The 21835-nt window shown below is 51.4% G+C and overlaps 1 protein-coding gene across 1 annotated transcript in view; it reads left to right on the top strand.

The window, feature by feature from the left end:
* The first annotated feature begins 492 nt into the window (after nt 1–492).
* AKAP1 (A-kinase anchoring protein 1) overlaps nt 493–21835 on the top strand; it is a 31930-nt gene continuing 10587 nt past the window's right edge. The window contains exons 1-2 of the mRNA XM_021704582.2: nt 493–526; nt 19200–20823. Coding sequence (XP_021560257.1) covers nt 19224–20823 — 1600 coding nt within the window. The 5' untranslated portion in view covers nt 493–526; nt 19200–19223. The remainder of the gene's footprint in view (nt 527–19199; nt 20824–21835) is intronic.

Genomic DNA, 21835 nt, shown 5'->3' with positions numbered 1-21835 from the left:
CCGCGACAAGGCACGCAGATGGCCTAACTGACGCCGGGAGACCGCCCAAAGCCGAGGCAGGGGACCCCACCCTGCGCTCGCGGGGTAGACCTTCGAGATTCCGCGACGTCTCCCCGACTCCAGCCAGGATACTCTCCCCAACCCCCCCGCGATTACAGCTCCTCTCGCGAGAGCCCGAGCGAGGCCAGGCTGCGGGCGGCGGCTGCGGGATGTTGGCTGAGCGCTTCAGACCGCGCCCTCTCTGGCGCAGCTGGGAGAAGCGCGGGCGCGAGCGGCAGGCGGCGCGCACGCGCAGGTGAGTGGGGCGGTGCGGGGGCACCAGGGCGGGGGGCGGGGCCTTGCGTCGCGCAGCGGGCACGTAGCTGCGCGTCCTCAGTATTTAATGTCTCTGTGTTCCTCCGGCCTGGGCGAGCACGTGGGGGAGCGGCCGCGGCGCAACGGGGCTGGGCTGCTGGGCCCGGGGGCCGGGGGGGGGGGGGCGGCGGCGGGCGAGGAATTCTGCATCCCGACTGTCGCCGAGGACCTGGTGAGTTGGGGCCGCCGGGGCGGCTGGCCCGAGGACCACCTGCCAGGCCCCCGAGGGCGGCGCCGTCGGGCGCTGGGGAGTCTAGGGTGCAGGTGCGGTGTGCGACGTGCGCTCCAGGTGTCCTGGAGGCGGGAGGCTGCGGACGCCGAGCGCGTGCGGAGGGGCTCCGGCCCGCCGCCTGCTGTCAAGCAGGCCCTTTCGCTGCCGTCGCCTGCGCGCCCCCTCGTCCTCCCCCGCCAGGGTTGTCTGCCCGCGGGCTCCCGCTGACAGGTCGCGTGTGCGCGGCTGGGGCCATGGTCTGCGGCCGCGTGGTGCCCCCTACGCGCGTCACAGTCCTCCGGGCCGGGGGAGGCGAGGACGCGGCGCCCGGGGCACCCCTCTGCGGCTTAACTTTCCCCGAGCGCGCACACCCTCCCGTGAGATAGACCCGAGCACGTCCCACCCAAGGTCGCCCAACGCCACACGCGTTTACTTTTCAAAGGTCGTGTGTACCCAAGTCTGACCCGGGAGAAGCGGCGGCGGGGCGGGCTGTGGGCAGGGCCAGGTGCTCGTGAGGGCGAGGAGGTGCCCCGAGGCCCGCGGGCACCCCTTTCTTCCTCCTGAAGGGCTAGAGTTGAAATGGTCACTTCAGGAACCTTACTCAACTTCTGGGCCCCTTGAGCTCGCTCTGGGTTGCTCCCCACCTAGGCCCAGCGGTGGCAAGCCCGTGCAGGTAGCCTAGCCCCCGGGAGTTCATTGCGGCGAACCTGGGGAAGAGGCTTGGTTTGCGGAACTCGGAGGATGGGCTAGGACACGGTGGTGATTGGAACCCTGTTTCGGGGGCAGGGACTTTTTGAACCGAGTTAGGGTCCTGAGGTCAAAGGCCTGGTGTCTCTCGAGATGATTAGCATTTGCAGACCCTTCTAGGGTGTCGGGAGAGCTGGAGGCTGTCCTGCCCGTTGTGCCCGCTGACTTCATGCCCTGGGGCGCGTGGGTCACGTGTCACACTCCGCCTGCACCCCACCCCCCACCCCCCGGGCCCGGGGTGTGGAGGGACCACGCTAGTTTCGGGGTTATGGGTCAAAATGTGCTTGGGAAGACGTGGTCTGAACGCCTCGGAGTCAGGCTTTCACCAGTTCCATTGTGCCCTAGGGTATAGTCCCTCCCTATCCCCCTCCTAGGGAGGCTTAGGGAAGGAAAGGCGCTGTTGATGGTGGGCGGTGCCGAACCGACCCGGGACTGCTGGAAGCCCTGGGCGTTTCGAGATCTTCCGCTCTTGCCGAGATGCCCAGGTTGGCGGGTGCCTTCCTCCCGCTCGGCCGCCGCTAACAGAAACCCGGTGCTCTTCACTCCAGGTGTAAGTGGAGGCCGCTCAAGCCAGGTAGGGCATATGGGCGGAGCAATTAGGTTAAGCGAGCTGTCTTTTCCCTATTGAAGTGCAGGCTACTTTGTGTTTAAATTTATCTCCTGCCGGGAAATTTGGGCTGCTGGACACCTGGTACGGTCGTATCTGTTGGTTTGCTATCCCTCTCCCCCCTCCCCCCCTTTGTCGCAATTACTGATCAAGGAACACCATTCACAAAAAGCTGTTAATTCTGGCAACTAGTAACCTTACTGTGTTGTAACCAAGTGCTTCCCAAATTAGTTTTTCTTTTTTTTTTTTTTTAACTCTCTATTCAGAAAGCAAAGCTTGGACTCTTAGTAAGCACCACCCATCCCCTTTGCTCTTAAAGGCATAGAACATCTTAGAAATGAGTAGAGGGTAGCATGAGCATGATTTGATCATTTATCACATTTCTCTGTTTCTGGCATTCAAGTGGTTCACCTGCTGATTATTTCAGACTTTCGGAGGGGTCCCTGGCTGGCTCAGTAGGGAGAGCATGTGAGTCTTGATCTTGGGGTTGTGAGTTCGAGTCCCACATTGTGTAGAGATTACTAAAAAATAAATAAAACTTAAAAAACTTTCTGAGCACTGGAAACAAGTTATGTTTGGTGGGGGAGCTTTTGTGTTGAACTTTAACCTCTTTCACACCTAACTAGTTTTGTGGGTTTGGGCTATTAATTCCTGGGTGTATTCTCAGACAAAATATGGCTCTAGGATAGAAGAGGGCCTTTTGATCCTACAGATATGCAAATCACTGAAGCTTCAGTGCCTACCTGGATTAAGCTGGCTCCGTTGTCATGCACATTGCTAGGTGATGGCCCAAAATTTGCAGAGAGCTGATCCCATCTAAGCCCTTGAGTGAGACCTCTGAGGCGCTGGAGCCTTTTGTATGAATATCCTTTCCTCCTTCCAGCTGTTCGTAGGAAGTACATCAGCCCTTGGCTACTGCAGGGTGAGCACATGGGTGTGTGTTGTCAAAGGGGCCTGCTCAGGTGCCAAGTGGCTGTGGCTCCAGTATGAGATTGCTGAGCATCAGTATTTTAAAGCAGTTTGTTTTGCTCTAGCTGGTAATCTAAATTATTTGTGGTGCTTTGGACCCAGGCCTGGCCATAGTCATCGTTTATGGGTGAAGGCTAGTTTTAGCCTTTACAGTGTTCCCTCTCATCCTAAAGACAGATTGAGATTATATTTTAGACTGGGCACTGTGCCTGGTTCATGATGGCTGTTCTAGCGTTGCTTTTTTCCTCCTCCTAAAGAATCTCTGAGATTAACGTTAAGTTTCTCTTGAATCACTTGAGTGATTTGGATTTTATTAAAAATACCCCTCCCCCTGGCCTCTGACCTGGAAACTTGGTTGGAAGGAAAGCAAATTGGTTTCCCCACACTGCTACCAGCCTCCTGGCTCTAACCTGCAACAACATGAGTTGGTCGAGTGCACGTTTCAGGGTTTTGAGGAGTGGGCACCCCATGTGCCTGGCCAGCTTGTGCCTTCCAGCCCGTTCTCCCCAGGCCACTCCTTCCTAATCTTCCCTGTGAGTCTAGAACGAGAGGACCTCTCTCTATCTTGGTCTATTGTGCTGTTGTGAGGAAGTCAACAATTTGGTTTATGAGTTAACCACCTTCTGTTTGCCATTCTGTTTTCCTCTGCTCTGGGGAGGCAGAGGTCCTCTGGGCCTCTTGTCCCACTGAAATCCTCTCCTACTGTTTGAGTTGCTAATCTGCGTGGGATGTATTTAAATCCTAAACTTGGCTGTCTAAGGCAAGTTCTTTTTTCCACAGCCCTTTCTGGTGTAATGCCTCATGCAGGTTTCACCTTTATGATCATTTAACATTAAGTACCCATTGTATGTGGCACTCCACGGAGCAGCTCCTGGCTCCAGTACCTGATTTTATACTTGGGCTGTGGAAAACAGGATCAATGATGGTGTTTTGAGTGGGACAGAGTCCGGCTGGAGAGGTAGCTGGTGGGGATGTGAGAACTGTAATTTTAGAGGATGCCTTTTCCTTGACAGTTACTGTCTTGTGCTGGGAGAGTTACAAGCAAATACCCTCCTGATCCTTTAATTCTCACACCTCTGAGTACAACTGAGGAGGGTGACGTTGGAGGTCAATCGGGATAGTTTCAATGGCTAATATAAATACAAATTGAGGGGCAGAGATACTGACAAGTATGGCATGTGCTTAAACTAGGTCCTCTGGAGAGCTTTTGTGAGAAGAACGAAGGAATAGTCAAATCCGTGGGCTTTTCTCCTAATCTTTCTGTTGCTTTCTAAGCAGATTGTTGCAGTGAAGGAGTGTGTGTTATGCAGCATTTTGAAGACTGGCCTTCAGTAATAAGTAGCTTTCAAGGTGTCCTTCTCCTTACTTTTCCTCCTATTAAATGGTCTTCATTCTGTCTGAATCCTGGCCCTTTGGACATTTCTACAGCTCAGTTTGGTAGTTTGCAGCAATTGATAGTAAACATTCTGTCCCCATCTGCTAATACTGGCTGCCTGCCTTCACTCAGCCCGGTCTTACTGAGGCCCAAACATTCAGGAACAAAGCAGAGCCCCAGGTGAGTCGTGGAAGTAAAAATGTACAGTGCTGAGGGCTCATGAATGAGGCTTGTTTCAACGCTGGGTTTAGCTGGCAAGAGCCCTGGTTTGGGGGATAAGGACGGGGTGCGGCTTTCAGGGCTGAAACCTGGCAGTGGTTCTAAACCCTTCTGGGGTCTCAGTTTCTTCAGCTGGTTAAAAGGAGGGTTGGTCAACATCAATCAAGGGTGTTGAGATTCTGCTCCTTAGAGTGCCTCTGGGCTGCTGCGGGGTGGAGTTACCTGCAGGGGTGTGTATGGGGAGGGGTGTGTTTGGGCTAGGAAGCAGGGCTCTGTGGATAGTGTAAGTCAAAGACTAAAAAAATGCCACAGTCCACTGTTTTAAGTGCATCTCAAGTTCTCTTAGCTCTAAGATGCTACAGTCCTAAATATTTTTTAAGTTTTTAATTTATTTAAGTAATCACTACACCCAGCATGGGACTTGAACTCCCGACCCTGAGATCAAGAGTTGCATGCTCCTCCCTGATCCAGTCAGGCACCCCTTATTTTTTTATTATATCTCTATTCTTATCTCCTAAATCTATCCTTAAGGGAGAGGGTCTAGAGCTGCCTTGTCCTATAGGGTAGCAACTAGTGATGTGTGTCTGGTTCAATTTAAACTTAAGCATCAGGGGCGCGTGGGTGGCTCAGTCGGTTAAGCGTCTGTCTTCGGCTCGGGTCGTGGTCCCAGGGTCCTGGGATCTAGTCCCAGGTCGGGCTCCTTGCTCATTGGGGAGTCTGCTTCTCCCTCTCTCTCTGCTGCTCCCCCTGCTTGTGCTCTCTGTCAAATAAATAAAATCTTTAAAAAAAAAAATAAAACTTTTGAGCATTAAATACAATTTAAAAATCCATTCCTTGGTGACATTAGTCTCATTTCAAGTGCTCAGTATCTTCATGTGGCCAGTACTGGACAGTGCAGGCCTAGAACATTTTCACCATCACAGAAGGTTCTAGTTGGACAGCACTGGTCTTAGCTTTGGTCCAACTGTAAAAGCTTAATTGCCTCACCTTGTAAGGCATCACATGTTTGGGTTTAGTCCTCTAGAGTCCACCAATCCACAGCTTTGGTGACAATTATTTATCAGCTCTATCTATGGCATGTTAAGAAGCAAGTTCTGGTTTGCCAGTTTGGAGGGCAGTGACCAATTAAGAAATGGTTCTCAAGAGGAGCATGGTGAGGAGTCTGGGGATGGGAGCACTGAATCAGGAGGAGCAGATGCTAAGTCCTCAGAAAGCTGTTTTGGTTTGAAAACTTACTTATTATCTTAAAGGCCCTTGCTGGTTGTCTAAGGCCACTGTCCTTGGTCTTCAGATGTCAGCAGATTTGCTACTTGGTCCTTCACTCACCCACCTGATGGCTTCCTGCAGGATCCCACTGGGAGACCAATGCTGAACCAGATTCGCAGACACCTTACAAACAAGCGTCGTTTTCATTCTGCCCCTCCAGTCTATCTGGGTGTTAGGAGGCCTATTTCTTTCTTTCTTTTTTTTTTTTTTAAGATATTTATTTGTTTGTTTGTTTGTTTGACAGAGAGCACAAGTAGGCAGAGTGGCAGGGAGAGGGAGAAGCAGGCTCTCCGCTGAGCAGGGAGCCGGATGTGGGGCTCGATCCCAGGACCTCAGGATTATGATCTGAGCCAGGCGCCCCAGGAGGCCTATTTTTATGAAGACTTTGGGAAGAGTTGGGCCACAGTGGTGGTCCTGAAGTGTTGATGTGGGGCTAGCTTTGGGGAGTGAGCTTTATTTCCAGATACCCCCTCATCTAGTCCTGGGCATGCCTGCTCGACTGGCATATAATGTGAGAGCTCTCTTGTCTTGGAGCCACCCAGCACAGAATGCAGAACAGGTATCTGTTAAGCACCTACTGTATACCTGGCATCTTAGGAGGGTCTTTTTTTTTTTTTTTTCCCCCAAACCATAGTTGACCCTTGAACAACGTGAGGGTTAGGGGAACCAGCCTGCACCCCCTCCTCCCCCACCCCGGTCCCATCCTGTGCAATAAAAAAAAAAAAAAATCCACGTAGAATTTTTGACTCCCCAGAAACTGAACTAACAGCCTAACGCCAACTAGAAGCCTTATGGGAACATAGTAGTCAAATGAACACATATTTTGTATGTTATGTGTGTTCTATACTGTATTCATTTTTTTTTTTTTTTAAGATTTTATTTTTTGACAGAGAGAGACACAGCGAGAGAGGGAGGGAACACAAGCAGAGGGAGTGGGAGAGGGAGAAGCAGGCTTCCCGCGGAGCAGGGAGCCCGATCACAGACCCTGGGATCACGACTTGAGTCAAAGGCAGACGCCCAACGACTGATCTACCCATGCGCCCCTGTACTGTATTCTTACAAAAAAGCAAGCTAGAGAAAAGAAAATGTTAAGAAAATCATAAGGAAGAGAAAACATTTACAGTAATGTACTATGTCCCAAAATCTGCATACAAGCAGACCCATGCAATTCAAACCCGTGTTCAAGAGTCAGCTGTGTTCCCTTTTTTATTTTATCTCAAACCTATGAGGTAAAGTAGTTCTCCTTTGCATGTGAGGGAGCTGAGCCCCTGAGTAAAGTAAGCGGACCCCAGGACGCAGGGCTGCTTTGCACTTAGATGAGGGTTCTCTCTCTAGCTGCTTGCTTAGAGACAGTTTCTTACTGCCCTGTCATCCTTCCATCCTCATCTGGAAAATGAAACTGAGTTTTTAAAAGATCGAAATGATATACCCCACAAACAGTCAAGCTCTTCGGTGTTTTGAATCCTCAGCCTCATTACAGTCCTATGGAGGTATTAGTAATCCATTTTACAGGATGTTTTCATTTTACGGGAAACTGAAGTTCAGGATCCTACTCTAACACTCTTGTCTTTCCAAAGTCATGTTTTAGCTCCAAATTATGCAACTTTCCAGTGCCTTTGAGCGGCACAAATAATGACTGTGACTAAGGCAGCCTTGTAGGCCTTGTAAGACAGCTGTGCCTTAGGGCCTGGAAACGGCTCTGCAGACTCTGGTGTAGCTCAGTCACCTGGTTGAAAAGACAACCTCAAGTCCCTCATTCCTTGGCTCATAATAATGCAGCCTGTCAGACCTCACATGGAGGTCATGAGACCCATCCCCGAGCCCTCAACGGGCTGTCGCCTGGGAGTAGCCTGATTTGTCTGTGCTGGAGGAGGCACAGATTTGGTGAAGCCCAGCCCTCAGCACGCTGCACTGCCACTCCTACCCCTTCTCCTCCAGCCTTGGCCTGGGACGATAGGTCTGAAGGCTGTAGACCTCCTTCCTGTCCCTCCACAGAGAAAGGAGCAGGAGTGACTTGCCGAGCAGCCTTGGAAGGAGGCCTGCACCCTGATGTGCCTTGAGCTCTGACGAGAAAAGGCTGTGCTCAGAATAACCTCCCTGCTTTGTCCTTTGACTTTGGTGAGGCCCACCCAGCCAAGCTTCTGCTGTGTGCTATTTTTAGCAGGTGGCATCCTTTAGGAAGGCCAAGTACATGTGGTTTCAGCATACAAGCAGGTCCTGGTGCGGACGCTACTGCTGTCTCCCAGTCAGGAGGAAAGAGAATAAAGTCACCCTAGAAACTCATGGGATGTGGGGGGGGGCAGTGGCTGCCTAAGAGGTCCCTGGGGCTGCCTTTTCTGTTCTGGATCTGTGGCAGAGGCCCAGTCCTGCCTGGGCCAGGCAGGGCCCTGATAACAGGCAGCCCAGGAGCCAGGAAACGCCCTAGTTTCAGGACCTCTTGGTGCCCTAGGGGCCAATTTCTCTGTAAATTACATTATCCCATTTTCATGGGAAGTCACCCGACTCAAGAGCAGGCCTCCACACAGGCACTAAAAACTCTGTAAAACTGTGGTTTTGTTGGCAGCCTGAGTACTGGCGTCCTCTGGCTTAAAAACGAAAACAAAAACAAGAGGCGGTAAGAGCCATGCCCCTTACTAGGAATTCTCACTGGTGGGGCCACTGAAGCTGAAGAGATATGAAGGAGTTTGATGAATTCTGCTCCTCACCACCATCCTGTCTTCTCCCCCTTTTTTCTGTTCCTCCCTTCCTCTAACTTGGAGCTGCCAACTCCAGCCCATCTTTTTCTGATTAAGAAACCTTCGAGCCGTATAAGGCCCTCTGTTGCCTATGGTTTATGTTGGCTGGAGACCGAGGTTGTTTTTGCAAAATCTGATTCAAAGAAGTAGCAAGGGTGTGTGTGTGTGTGTGTGTGTGTGCGCGCGCGCACTTCCATTCCCATCTGCTCCCTGGGGCTGGACTGACTTCTTGGAACAGATTCATCTGAGAGGGTGGGGGGCTAGAGTAAGGGCCTCACATTGGCTCCAAGGCTAATTAATGAGTGGTGTGACTGCAGGGCTTCCTGGCAAACGCATTTGCTGAGAACTCCAAGTAGAAAGTGAGCCCCTATTGGACTCACGTAGTATACACCTGCTGATCTACCAGCCAGAGAAGCACCCTATTTCTGAAATAGATTCCAGAATTTGCTTCTGTTTATTAATTAAGAAACTACAGGGGCACCTGGCTGGCTCAGCTGGAAGAGCATGCAACTTGATCTCAGGGTCATGAGTTCGAGCCCCTTAAAATTTAAGGGGCACCTGGGGGGCTCAGTTGGTTAAGCGTCTGCCTTCGGCTCAGGTCATGATCCCAGAGTCCTGGGATTGAGCCCCACATCGGGCTTCTTGCTCAGCGCGGAGTCTGCTTCTCCCTCTGCCCTTCACTCCCCCTCATACTCTCTCTCTCTCTCAAATAAATATTCTTAAAAAAATAAAATTCAAAACTGCGTCATTCAAAAAATTTTAAAAAAAGAAAAAAGAAACAAAACTACAGCCCCTTGTCTCTTTGGGCAAGTCTGTTCTCCTCTCTGGAGGAAGTTGGGTGAACCAGTCCCTCTGCGTTCTTGACCTTCAGCAGGGCTTCAGCTCGGTGATGGTGGGGAGCAATTTCTATGGCAGCAGCCCTTCGACCTCATCTTCACCTCCCCCCTTGTTGCTGTCGCTTGAGTTAGCCAAGTTTGTTCCTGCCTTAGTACTTTGGCACATGTATCTCCCTGCCTGGAACTTTCTCCCCCTCTCCTTTCCCTGTCCTCTTAGATCTTGGCACGGCTGCTCCTCACTGTTCCAGCCCTGCTGCCACCTTTGGAGAGGCGTTCCCTGACCATTCTGTCTGAGGCTCCCTCTCTCCCAGGTACATTTTACCAGCTCTTCTCAACCTGGGCTCCCCATCTAAACTACGGAACACATGACTGAGTGACTAACTCAACTAGTACCCTTCCAGATGCACAGGAGTATAGTTAACTCGTTATGTAAAAGGGGTGCCTAGGCTCAGTTCTCTGAATACCTTTTGAGAGGCTGCAAGTTTATCCCGTTAGGTTGCTGTATCTTCACAGCGTCTTCTCTGAAATGTGACTCCCTACCCCTCCCGCTATCTCTGCTTTCTGAGGGCACTTTCCACCACCTCAGCCCCCTCTCCGGTGGAACCTGGCTCACAGTGGGAATTAAAATCTTTATTAAATGACTAGCCCTGAGGGGTCCTGCTACTTGATGCTGGTTAGACCTCAGTGGGGTAGGGAGACCCAGTGCCTTGGCTTGGAAGGGTCTTACCGTCAATAAGCCCCTGCTCTTTGTGATTACTACTGTTAGATCAGCAGGGCAGCTGGGGGGCTCTGAAGCAGGATTGACTTCAGTTACTAGAAAACAAAAGCATTACGTGTTTGTACATAGATGAGTTGACACTCACTACATATTATACTGGTTAACAAGAATCCTAAAGTTCTATGGTAATAGAGCATCTCTTGCTATTTAATAGTTAAGAATGTATTTTTTTTTTTTTTAATTTATTAGAGCGAGAGAGGGAGCACAAGTAGGGGGAGCAGCAGAGGGAGAGGGAGGAAACTCTCTGCTGAGCAGGGAGCCCGAGGTGGGGCTCCATCCCAGGACCCTGGGATCATGACCTGAGCTGAAAGCAGACGCTTAACTGATTGAGCCACCCAGGTGCCCAAGAATGTATTTTTTGTTCTATCAAAGCACTGCTGGTAGAAAGATTTGATACACAAGTTATGCACAATTATTCTTTGAAAGAACAGCCCTTTCCGCCGACCAGGCCTCTCCTCTAGAGGCAGCTGCCCTCAGTTCTTCTAGGCTGTCCTCCCTGCCACTTATGTCTGTATTACTAAGTGGGATGCTTTTCCTTGCTTGCCTGCCTGCCTTTTTTTTTTTTTTTTTATGTTACCTGATTTGTTTTTCTACTCTGGAAGGTAAGGACTTGACTCATTCCTACACTTTTTTCCTCCCCTCATCTTCTTGATACAGAGGAAGCTAGCACAGCTTCTGGTCAGGCTGCTGTTGAGAGTGTATATTATGCTGTAAATATTGCTTATGGCCTCAAAGTTCTTGGTTTTCCATATTTCCTTTCTCGTGTCCTCCCCCCACCCCGCTGGAGTATTTCTTTCACTCTGTTGTCTGTGTCTCATCCCATCTCCAGCTCTTCACTGTGCCTTGGCGGTTGCTCTCAGAGCGCCTCATTGTGCTCAACACAGCAGGTGCTCAGCTGTTCATGCTGCTCCTGGGAAGCACCCCTCTCCCTTGCTCTGCTTCCCCTTCATCCTGGGACTCCATGCTTCCCTTCTTTGGTGTTGCTTTGTGCATGGGTGCCCCCTCCTTTCTTGGTTTACTCCCTTGTCTTGGTGGAGCCCATCTTTCAGGAGCTTGCTGAGAAAAAATGGGGGAGGGTAAGCAGCCAACAAGAAGCAGGCTGACTTGGTCCTAACAGACAAGGACAAGTCCTTCTGAAGGCATGGGTTTGGGGTGTGGCCCAAGACTTGGTGGGAAGTCAGCAAAGACAAGGAGGCGCCTGCAAGCCTTTCACCCTGCCAGCAGAGTATCTGGTTTCACTTTATGGAATAGTTTGAATGAGAGGGGTCTGGATTTGGGCATCAGGTGCTGAGGAAAATGGGTATGGAACGAAAATCTGCATATTGAATGGGACAACCCAAGCCCTCTTGGCTCTCACAGTGCTGGCATTCAGGCTAACAACCTCTCCACCCCAGGACATTAGAACATTCTAATCTGTGGAAGCTGGCAGCCTGATTCCTGTTTGTCCCCCACCCCAGCCAGGATACTTGCCTGACTCTTGGACCAAAATTGTCCGTTGGTCAGTGGCAGAGGGTGGTACCAACAGGCCCATTGAAGAAGGTCATTGGTTTTTTTTTTTTTTTTTGGCCCCAAAAGAAACTGTTGAGACTTGAAAGTGCCTCGAAAGTACGTTCTGTCTGTTTCATTTCTGTGTTCTGCTGTGCTTTGTACCTGTAGGTGCTCATAAAGATTTGTTGGATAGAAGTGACCTTAGGCCTTAATGTGATTTCTGAGCTGGTAGTATTCCACTGTCTGCCATTTGGAAAGTCAGTGTCACACCTGTCACTCTCCTCACCTGAGGTGGTGGCGCGAAGGGCTGCTTGCCTCACACCATCCTTTCTGATTCCTTCTAAAGGAGTGTGTCCTCTTCATTAGCTTCATTAGCTTTTTGGGGGATGCTTGTTGTCAGAGCACAACTTCCTATTTTGGGCAGTCTTGGGTAGTGTTCTGTGGTCATGGGCGGGAACTCTGTGTACCTAGGAACACTTCCTTGGCACCTGCTTTATCACTATCCTCAGAAATCTGTCAGAATTTACCGGTAAAGCAAGCTGGTTGCCAAGAGCTGAGGATGAGGGACAGGATGGATGTGACATAGTTGTTTAAAGTTTTTGAAAACCACAGAAACTTTGAAAACCACATTCCTACTCCCCAGATGAAACAATGGGAAGACCTTTGTAGAAAATACTGATCCCTCCCCCCCCCCCCCCCCCCCCCCCCGCCTTTTTTTATCATTTGAAACCTAATGAGACTGGATCTGCCAGATACTTGGTCAGGAGAGCAAGGGAGACTGGGCATGTCACCTTTGTATGGAGTTTTTACCAAGTTTTCCAGACTGGGAGTTAGTTTAATTTGTAATTGAACTAGAGGAGAAACATCTCTTAACTTGAGACCATGTCCAGAGAGGGGATTTTTTGCTTCTGGCTCTTCTTACCTGGAGCTCCTGGGATTGGGCTCTGGGTGTCCATTTTGGCTGGAAAAGGCTTCACTGAGCAGGTGCTCCCACCCAGACGGTACTGGGTTAAGCCTCCAGCTTCCTGGAGAGCAGCCCAGGAAGTGGTCTGTGACTTTTGGACAGCTGATCTACTGAGAACAGGGAGTGGGGCTGGGGCCACGGTGCCTCACCTGGCTGCTCTGTGGGGCCATCACAATGAAGGGTGTGGAGGACAGTATGGGACCTCACAGCCCCACTGTGAGCTAATTTGGAATCTTTAGGGTGCCAACGTGAGTCACAGCCCACACAGGCCCCCTACAGATGAAGGTAACAACTGTTTGAACATCAGGGCTGGGCTGAGACCTACATCCCTGAGGCATGGCTCCAGCACTCTGATTCCTGGGCCCCAGCCGTGCTGCTGAGGGTGAGTGGCCCAGCTTACCATCGTCCTCCCCCCTCAGGGACAGCACCAGACACCGCCCAACAAGGTAGGCCCTGGCTGTCACAGCATTTACCCAGCTCTTGTGTTTGTTTCCGGTCTGCTCGGAACACCCTCTAGGACTGTGCTGTCTTGTAGGTAGCCACCAGCTGTATGTGGCTATTTAAATTTAAATTAATATTAAATAAAATTTAAAATTCTGTTTCTCAGTTACATGGGTCACATTTCAAGTGAGTAAGTAGCCGCCAATATTGGACTGTAGTCGCCACTTGGAGATCACCTGGGCCTTTGCCTCTTGTGACCTGCTCTGCTTTGGCCGTGTTTCAACTGCTGCCGCTTGCCCCCATTGCCTTGACAGTAAAGGTCCACTTCTTTTGTCTGGCCCCCTACCAGCTCTTCAGCCTCGGCTCCCAGGACTTGTCCTGCTCTGCTCTGCTCTGCTCTGGGACTTGCCCCTCCCTTCTACCCCCAAAGGCAGCTTGGGTTGAGAACCTTAATTTATGTCATTAACCCACCCTTTCAACCTGAGCAAATTCTGGCTGCCTCTGAGACAGGCTTCTTCGGGTTCTGTTTGCCTGCTTCTGAAATTGGGCTCAGCTTGGTGCAGGTGTATGTGTGAGAGAGCAACACATACACACAGATTCTTCAGTACGTGTTATGAGCTTCTGGTGGACAGAATCTTTTTTTCTTGCAGCATCTTAAACATATTTATGTGTGAATTATTACATGAGTGAATGTATGTGTGTAGCCTCAACCTGATGAGAAACCAGGAGGCCCTCTTGTGGTCTTGCACAGACCTCTGTGTGTGTGGTCTTCCTCCACTAGTGGGGGTGGAATGGGAGGGGGACCTTGGCCTGGCCCACAGCCTGCTGCTCTTCCTGAATGCAGTGGCAGCAAGTGCTAAAGGTTCTGCATCATGTAGCTCTTTCCTCTCCTTTGAAGAACCCCCTGCAAGGGGAAAAGCCCCTCAGCAACAACTTGACGGGCTGGGCATTCTGGAGATGGAGTGTCTTGGACACCTGGGGATAGTCTTTGGTAATGTGAACACATAACCCTGGAATAATGGAAATATTCAAATTTCCACTTGAGGGGGGCGGTATATAAAAGTCCATTCAGAATGCTAAGTCGATGTGACTTCACTGACCAGGCCCAAGTCCACAGTGGACTTGATAGCCACTTCACTCCTAAGTGCTTGTTGTTATGATCAACTTTCCCATCAATTAATTATATGCAGCTCTTTTTTTCCCACAATAACTGCAGCCAAATGGGCTTAGTCACTGGGACCAACACTGTTTGTACTGTTCCCAGAAATTTGTTTTGTTTAGCAGAAGGCTCTAGACTGCAGTAACTGGGTTGGTCATTGGTGCTGGGAGTGAGGCCGTTAATTCTCCAGAGGTAAGCTTTTCTGAGAAGCTGCAGGTTCCTCTGGGAGAAAGGAAAGGAATCCTTTTAGAACCTGGACAGAGCAGGTGAACCTAAGGCTTTGTGGGGCCATGGCACGTGCCTGCCTTCGGCTCTCTGTGACCACTGGACAGCCAGCCAGCGTGCATCTATTCCTGGGCAAATGGGCCTGCTAAAAATAAGCAGGCAGCTATTCCAGCAGATTCAAAATAGCCACTTCTCCTCCCCACCAACCCTCAGGCAGGGCTCTGCATCCTTCTGCAAGGCTTTTCTCTGGCTTGCCTGAGTGTCTGGGGCCTCGGGAGGGGGAGGCCCTGGGGGAGGTGGCTGCCTTCAATTAGCTTGTGAGTGTGAAGGCTATTAGACCAACGGTGTTAAATGCCACTTATATCTCGAAGTTAGGTTTTTTACAGAAAACAACAACCCAAAAACCAGGGCAAAGAGAGCAACTCAAGAGTCTGTTCCCAGAGAAGGAAGGTAGGCTGAAGCGTGCACATCTGTGCATGTGGGCCTATGTGTGAATGCACAGGTCAAGGCGGCCCTGTCTGAGGATTCAGGAAAGGTTGGGGCCTCTTAGAGCACCTGTCTAGGCCTATCAGACAATGTAAAGCAGGGAAAACGGCACCCTCCTGAGTCACAAGAAGTCTGAGGTGAGATTGGCTCCGGTAAGACCCTTGGAAGTGAAGGGCTGAGGAAGGGAGGGACTTCTCATGACTGGGGGGATGTGGGGGCTTCAGTCACCTGGCGCTCCGTGAGCAGTACCTCCAGGCAGTGGTGCCTTCAGTGAGACCCCCCGAGGCTCCTTTGGATGGGGCGGCTGCTGATCCTATGGGCTCTTGGCTCTTGGCTCTGTTCTTGGTGGAGATGGCTAATATCCCTAATCACAGCCCCCAGGTAGCAAGGAAGAAAACAAAGCAACCCTTCTGTCTGGGGATCTCCTACCTCTTCCCTCAATTTGTGGGAGCACTTGAGTTGGGCACTTCCTGTCCCCAGAGGTCCTCATGGAGAAAAGGGCTTTCCCTGGAGGAGCAGGGATCCTTCTGACTCTCCAGCTCTAGTGGGAGCTGGGGGGAGTGGTGGGCACTGGGGATCCAGGTGGGGCATTCAGTATTCTCTGGGTTGGGTGATGCCGTGTCAGGGTACACTTTCTCGGGGGCCCTCGTGCCATAACAGCAGGAGGCATCCGCCTTGGAACTGCTGCCGAAACTGTTTCCCGAGCTGTAATTAGCCATGTAGCTACAGCCGACTGTCTTTGGAGGGCCGTGGAGGGTGGGTTTGGGGGCTCAGAGCCTCCATCCCTGGGGAATGAGTGGGCCGGGGTGGGGAGGGTTAGGTGGGTGAGTGGGTGGAGGTATCCTGACAAGCTGCAGAGCAGTGTTGTGGCCCCAGGTGACTGGTCCTGTGCTCGGTGTGAACTAGGTCCGGAGAAGAAGGGATGAAGTGGGGGCTGGGGGACAGTGACACGGGGGGCCAGGGTATGGGTTGTAGTGTGGATCAACAAGGGTGCAGGACCAAAGCCAGGCTGGGAGGGTATGCCTGAGTGTGGGCCTCTGCCTTACAGCTGGTTCCTGGAATCTCCAGAGGTGAAACGGGGGTCAACTGCTGGGCCCTTAGGATCAACTTCTAGTACCAAGGGGGTGAGAGGCACTTTGTATCTTGGGTAGCAACTCCCTCCTTACACACCTCAATTTGAGTTTGGCCTTGGGCTCTTGGTGTGTAAAACAGGAGACTGCTGTCTATGGGTTGTTAAGCCCTAGGATTCTTTATCTTCCTCTCTACCCCATTGCATGGAATCTTGTTCCTGAGATCAGAGAATTGGTAGAAGACCATGGGAATCGTAACTCTAAACCCTGCTGAAATGAGATTGTCTAGTTAGTAAGGAATCGGAATCTAAATTGACTGGCAAGAGGAGAACCCAGGTTGAGACGCAGCCACACTTACTGTTGCAGGTCACCTGTTGGGTGGGACTGATCTGACTGTAGGCCATGTCACAGGCATACTGCCTTATCCTGAGAGCACCCTTCCCCCAAAGCCTCTGTCCCTTCTCAGATTTTATTTTTATGCGGAAGACGTTGAATACAAAGCAAACACCCTAATGTAATCTACCACTTCTTGGGGTTTGGGCACATTGTTCCAGGAAAGTGGTTCTCTAACTTGAGTGTACATTGGAATCACCTGGGTTGGGGCACCTGGCTGGCTCAGTCAGTGGAACGTGCGACTCTTGGTCTTGGGGTTGTGAGTTCGAGCCCAATGTTGGGTGTAGAGATTACTTAAAAAATAGAAAAATCTTAAACACCAGCCCCCAACCAAACAAACCAAAAAACCTGGTACCTTGGTCTGACCCTCAGAGATTATGATTTCATTGATTTGGGTGCCACCTTGGCCTTGGGATTTTAAAAACTTCCCAAGTGATTCTGTGTGCCACTAAGTTGGAGAACCACTGAGACAGAAGTTTAAATCTCTCTCCCCAAAAGGAAGAGATTTTTATCTTAGATTAGCAGATAAGATTTTTATCTTTATATTAGCAGATAAGAAAAAAAACGACTGGAACTAATAAATGAGGTCAGTAAGGTTGTAGGATACAGGATCAATGCGCAAAACCGTCTCCTCTCCTACAACTGAAAGGCTTGGCATGTATCCTTCCTGGTTTTTCAGTAGGATTATGTGGACATAGACGTTCCATGTAGGGTGGTCTACAGCTTTTATTTTCTGTGTCACAGCAGTTTTTCCACGTCCGTACGTGAGCTCAGCCTACTTCTCTATCACTTATGTGGAATAGAACCCGAGTTCAGGTCCTTGGCTGTATGACCTTGAGCTTTTTTTTTTTTTTTCTTTCTTTTTGAGTATTTAAGTAATACCTACACCCACCTTGGGGCTCAAACTTGTGACCCCAAGATCAAGAGTCACATGCGCCACTGACTGAGCCAGCCAGGTGCCCTGACCTTGAGGTTTTTTTGTTTTGTTTTAATTTAAGTAGACTTCATGCCCAACATGGAGCCCAGCTCGGGGCTTGAGCTCAGGACCCTGAGATCGAGACCTGAGCTGAGATTAAGTGGAACGCTTAACCGACTGAGTCACCAGGTGCCCTGCCGACCTTGAGCTATTTTAACCTTGATGATGGCAATACATTCCAGACCAGGTGGTTGAGGATTAAGTGATACAAGGGAGAGCATTTAGTGAGGTTCTGTGTTTGAATGTGAAGTTGTGAGGAGTGTCATCGAACTTTTTGCCTAGAGGGATTGATAGGATCTTCTGAGCCTGGCCACTGCTTAGCTCTGCTTGATATTTTCCAGTCCCACGGATTTACTTTCAAATATTAGAAGGTTTATAGCTTTCCCCACCCCCTCACTTTGGGGCAGAACATGTTTCCCAGTGTTCTTCACTAACTCTAATGTGTTTGTGAATCCCCTGGGGGTCTTGTTAAAATGCAGCTTATGATTTAGTAGGTCTGGGATGGGGCTGTATTTCTAGCAGGTTCCCAGGTGATGCTCACTGCTTCTGGACCGTAGACCGCCCTTTGAGAAGCAGAGTCCTAGAGCAGTGGTTCCCAGTGGAAGCATAAATCCAAATTAAGCACGATAAAACACAAACCCAAATTAAGGTATAATTCACATATCAGTGGAGGATTTTTGGTTTTAAGAAGGCTTGTGATTTTTTGCAGACAGAATAAAATTTACTGGCATGGGAGGTACTGAATTATAAGCATTCTAAAATAAGTCTGTCACAAACCTCTAAAGAGAGCTAACCCAGCTTTGCATAGCACTTAATACATATCTCAACTAATCCTCGTACCAACCATGCTTTATGAGCTATGTCCCCATCTTAAGAGGAAGAAAACTGAGGTTCCTATCTCCTTTACGTGTCTGCTGCCTGCTCCTGGCCCTTTATTATGTCTCCTGGCCCGGACCCAATTGACTTAGGTGTCCGGGTTCCTGTCGATGGATAATGCTGTCCCTCCTGTTTCCCGGATCACCTGGGAACACAGTTTGGTGCATGTGCCTTGCAGACCTCCGCTGGTTCTCTGCTGCCTACAGGATAAAGTCCAGATTCCACAGGGAGGCCCCAGAACCCTCACTGAGTCCACTGAGCAACTTGATTCTGCAAGCATGACCAATTCCTTGCCACTGTATGTTTTGCTGGTCCCTCAGCTTGGAGCCTCCCCCTCATCCTTTTGAATTCTTACTCCTCCTTTGTTCCAATGCTTTCTTGCTGCATAACTGTTTCATTGACTTACAGTTTTGTGGGTAATGTGAGGGACATACATACATGTGGTTTCACGGGTCTTTAAATATACTCCAATGTCGGGGCACCTGGGTGGTTCAGTTGGTTAAGCGTCTGACTTGATTTTGGCTCAGGTCGTGAACTCTCAGGGTTGTGCGATTGAGCCCCACGTTGGGCTCTGCACTCAGTGGGGAGTCTGCTTGAGATTCTCTCTCCCTCTCCCTCTCCCCTGCGTGCTCTCTCTCTCTCTCAAAAAAAAACCAAAAAACAAAACTCCAATGTCACCTGAATAGATAAGTTTCTGGGAGTTTAGAGAACTAAAACACTAAACACACTATCCCCTTGGGGCAGCATGGAATTTGGCATTGAGAAGTGATGAAGGAAGGGATTTGGGTCCAAGAGAAGGCTCATCTTGTTTCAAGGGAGTGTGCATGGACGAGGGAGCAGAAGGGGGCTTATCTCCCTGCCTACCCGCCTCTAGTGGATCACGCTGTGGGGACAAGCAGGGGGAGGGATACCCCTTCCAGGGGCAGGGGAGGGGAGAGAGAGCAGCTGGTTATCTTTCTTGTGCAGTGACATCAGGATCCCCCTACTTGGCACTCATAGCATCCCTCTCTCTCCTCCTCTCCAGGTATAATTTCTTTAGGCCTCCGGGATGGCCATCCAATTCCGTTCACTTTTCCCCTTGGCATTGCCTGGAATGCTAGCAGTCCTCGGCTGGTGGTGGTTTTTCTCTCGTAAAAAGCATGTCAGCAGCCAGGACAGACAGGTGGAGGCCAGCGCTGTGGAGCTGAGGGCTGGCTGTGCCATCAAAGAGCCACGCCCCAGGGAGGACCCCTGTCCTGGAGTAGTGTCCACGCCCCCCAGCGTCGGACTGCCGGCGGAAAAGGAGCCGTCTACCGTGAGCAAGCCTCCCACAGAGCCCCCAGCCTTGCTGCGGCCACATCCAACCTGTCGCAGGTCTGAGTCCTCAGGCAGCCTTCCTAACACCACAGACATGAGATTTCGACCAGGAACACGCAGAGATGAGAGTGCAAAGGTGGAGCTAGCCCTAACGGGTGATGAAGCCGGGTCCGTTCCTCCAGAGTGTCCCCTCCCGACCCCAAAGAGTGTTCCTTTCCCCCACGACGCGGCCGAGGTGTGCAAGCGAGAGTCCCCGTTCAGTGCGACAGGAGGGCGGGGTTGGCAGGGCCAGGCTGTGGCCCCCCAAGAGAAGCCGAGAGAGACTGGGGGGGCCGAAGGCACCGGTGACGCAGTGTCAGGGGAAGGCGTGCTGGAAGAGGGTGTGCTGTCCCTGGAGCCCGACTCTGAATCGGAGAGCAGCAAGGCGCCCAGCCCCGCTCCCTCGGGAGCAGCGGGGGAGAACGGGAAGGGCAGCCCGCCACAGACGGAGGAGGAGGAGGATGCGGTGGGGAAGCTGCTGAGCAGCCTCATCGAATCGGCTCACACGGAGCTGATGGAGGATGACGAGCTGCTGGCGCCACGGGTCAGCGGCGGAGCCTGCCACGCAGATGGCACAGGGGGGCCAGGCAAAGAGACTGTGGAGCAAACTGAGAAGATCGAGCAGGCTGCCTACCAGATCATCTCCAGAGTGATCTTGGAGGCAACTGAAGAGGTGCTGGCCACCACCGTGGGCAGGATTGCGGATCAGGTGTATCAGGCTTCAGCTGGTCAGCTCCAAGGGCAGAAGGAGGAGAGCTGTGTGCCGGTCTGCCAGAAACCTGCCCCGGGGCAAGATGCTGAGGAGCCCACTCCAGCCACCGAGGACTCCGCGGCCTCCGCCACAGACGCCGTGCTCCCCTCGCCACACCTGCCCGCAGAGGACCCGCCACCACCAAAGACCTACAGGAGCTGCCTGAGCAGCCCTCTGTCCAGCCCCACCAAGGACAGGAAGCCAAAGAACTCCACACACCACATCTCCCTGGCGCCTTGCCCACCTCCAGCCGTCCCCCAGGGAGAGTTGCTAGATGAAGCCCGAGTCCTGGTGGAAAATGCCGGATGCATCCCCTGCACTTCTGACACCAGCCAGGAGGCCCCTTCAGTGGCCTCTGAGCAGTGCTCAGATTCCATCAGCACTTCGGGGCTTGAAGACTCGTGTACAGACACCAACTCAAGCCCCAGGAGCAAGGCCATCTCCCCGCCGCCGCTGCTAGAAAGTACTGTGCCCTTCAGCAATGGGGTGCTGAAGGGGGAGCTATCAGACTTGGGGAATGAGGACAGATGGACCGTGGATGCAGAAGCAGATCATTCGGGAGGTAGGAGGGTCTTGGATGTTCCTCACTTAGAGGACGGGGTGGGGGTAGGTGAAGGCTGCTGGTCTGCCTCTCCCTCTGCTGCTCCTGCAGTAGTAATGCTCTTCAACTCCGAGTCCCAGCTGGCCTGCAGAAAGTCTGCGCCCAGCTGAGCGCTGGCTCTCCCGAACCCCCCAAAGCCGCGGGAGCTGTAACTTGGTTCGGCAGCCGGGGACCTTCCCCAGTCCTCCCGAAGGAGCCAGCTCCATGTTGGGTTTGGTGATTAACCTCCATGTGCCTCTTCGCCTCTCTTAAACCTAACCTCTTAAAGGTGTTTGTAATGGAGAGGCCTCCTTAGCTTTAATTCCCAAGTCCCAAGAATGGGTGTGAACTTTTTTTTTTCCAATGGTTTATTTCCTTTTAATCATGTGCTTGTTCCCATGTCTTCACCTGCCTTCCTTCTCCAGAAGCTCTTACCGGGTAAGTGCCCAGAGAGCGGCCACAGCCTTGACACTTGAGGGAGGCTCTCGCTCTCCTGTCTTGTCGCCACTATTCCTCCGCAGAGAGCCTCCGCCATTTACTTTCTATGCAGCTGCAGTTCCGTCCCCAGGAAAGAGGGGCACTTTGGTCACGAAGTGTCCACTGGGGGTTTCGAGTGCTGACCCCAGCATAGACAGTTCAGACCGCTCACATACAGGTCAGCAGCTCCTGACCCTGGTTTCGCAGCCACCCTGGGGTACTTTCAGTTATCTCCTGCAAAGGGGCCGTGAATTCCCCGTGGGGGTCTCTGACTTGCTTGTCCTGGAGCCACTCCCTACTGTCTCCACTCCAGGAAGGTTGGGAGTGTTTAGTGGGAGTTTCACTCCTTCCAGCCGCATCTGGTGTGTATCCCACACCACGTTTTTGTCACCTCTAAGATGGCTGTTGAATTAAGACACCACTGATTTCTGTACCTCTAAACGAAAGAAAACTCACCGTTGTGATCATGATCATAGAAGGCCAGAGACCATAAGATGCATCCAAATTTCAGGGATGT

Source organism: Neomonachus schauinslandi, chromosome 15 (assembly GCF_002201575.2).
Source record: "Neomonachus schauinslandi chromosome 15, ASM220157v2, whole genome shotgun sequence".
NCBI classification, from domain to species: Eukaryota; Metazoa; Chordata; class Mammalia; order Carnivora; family Phocidae; genus Neomonachus; species Neomonachus schauinslandi.
The sequence above is the reverse complement of the archived record's forward strand: the minus strand, read 5'-3'. Positions and strand labels throughout refer to the sequence as shown.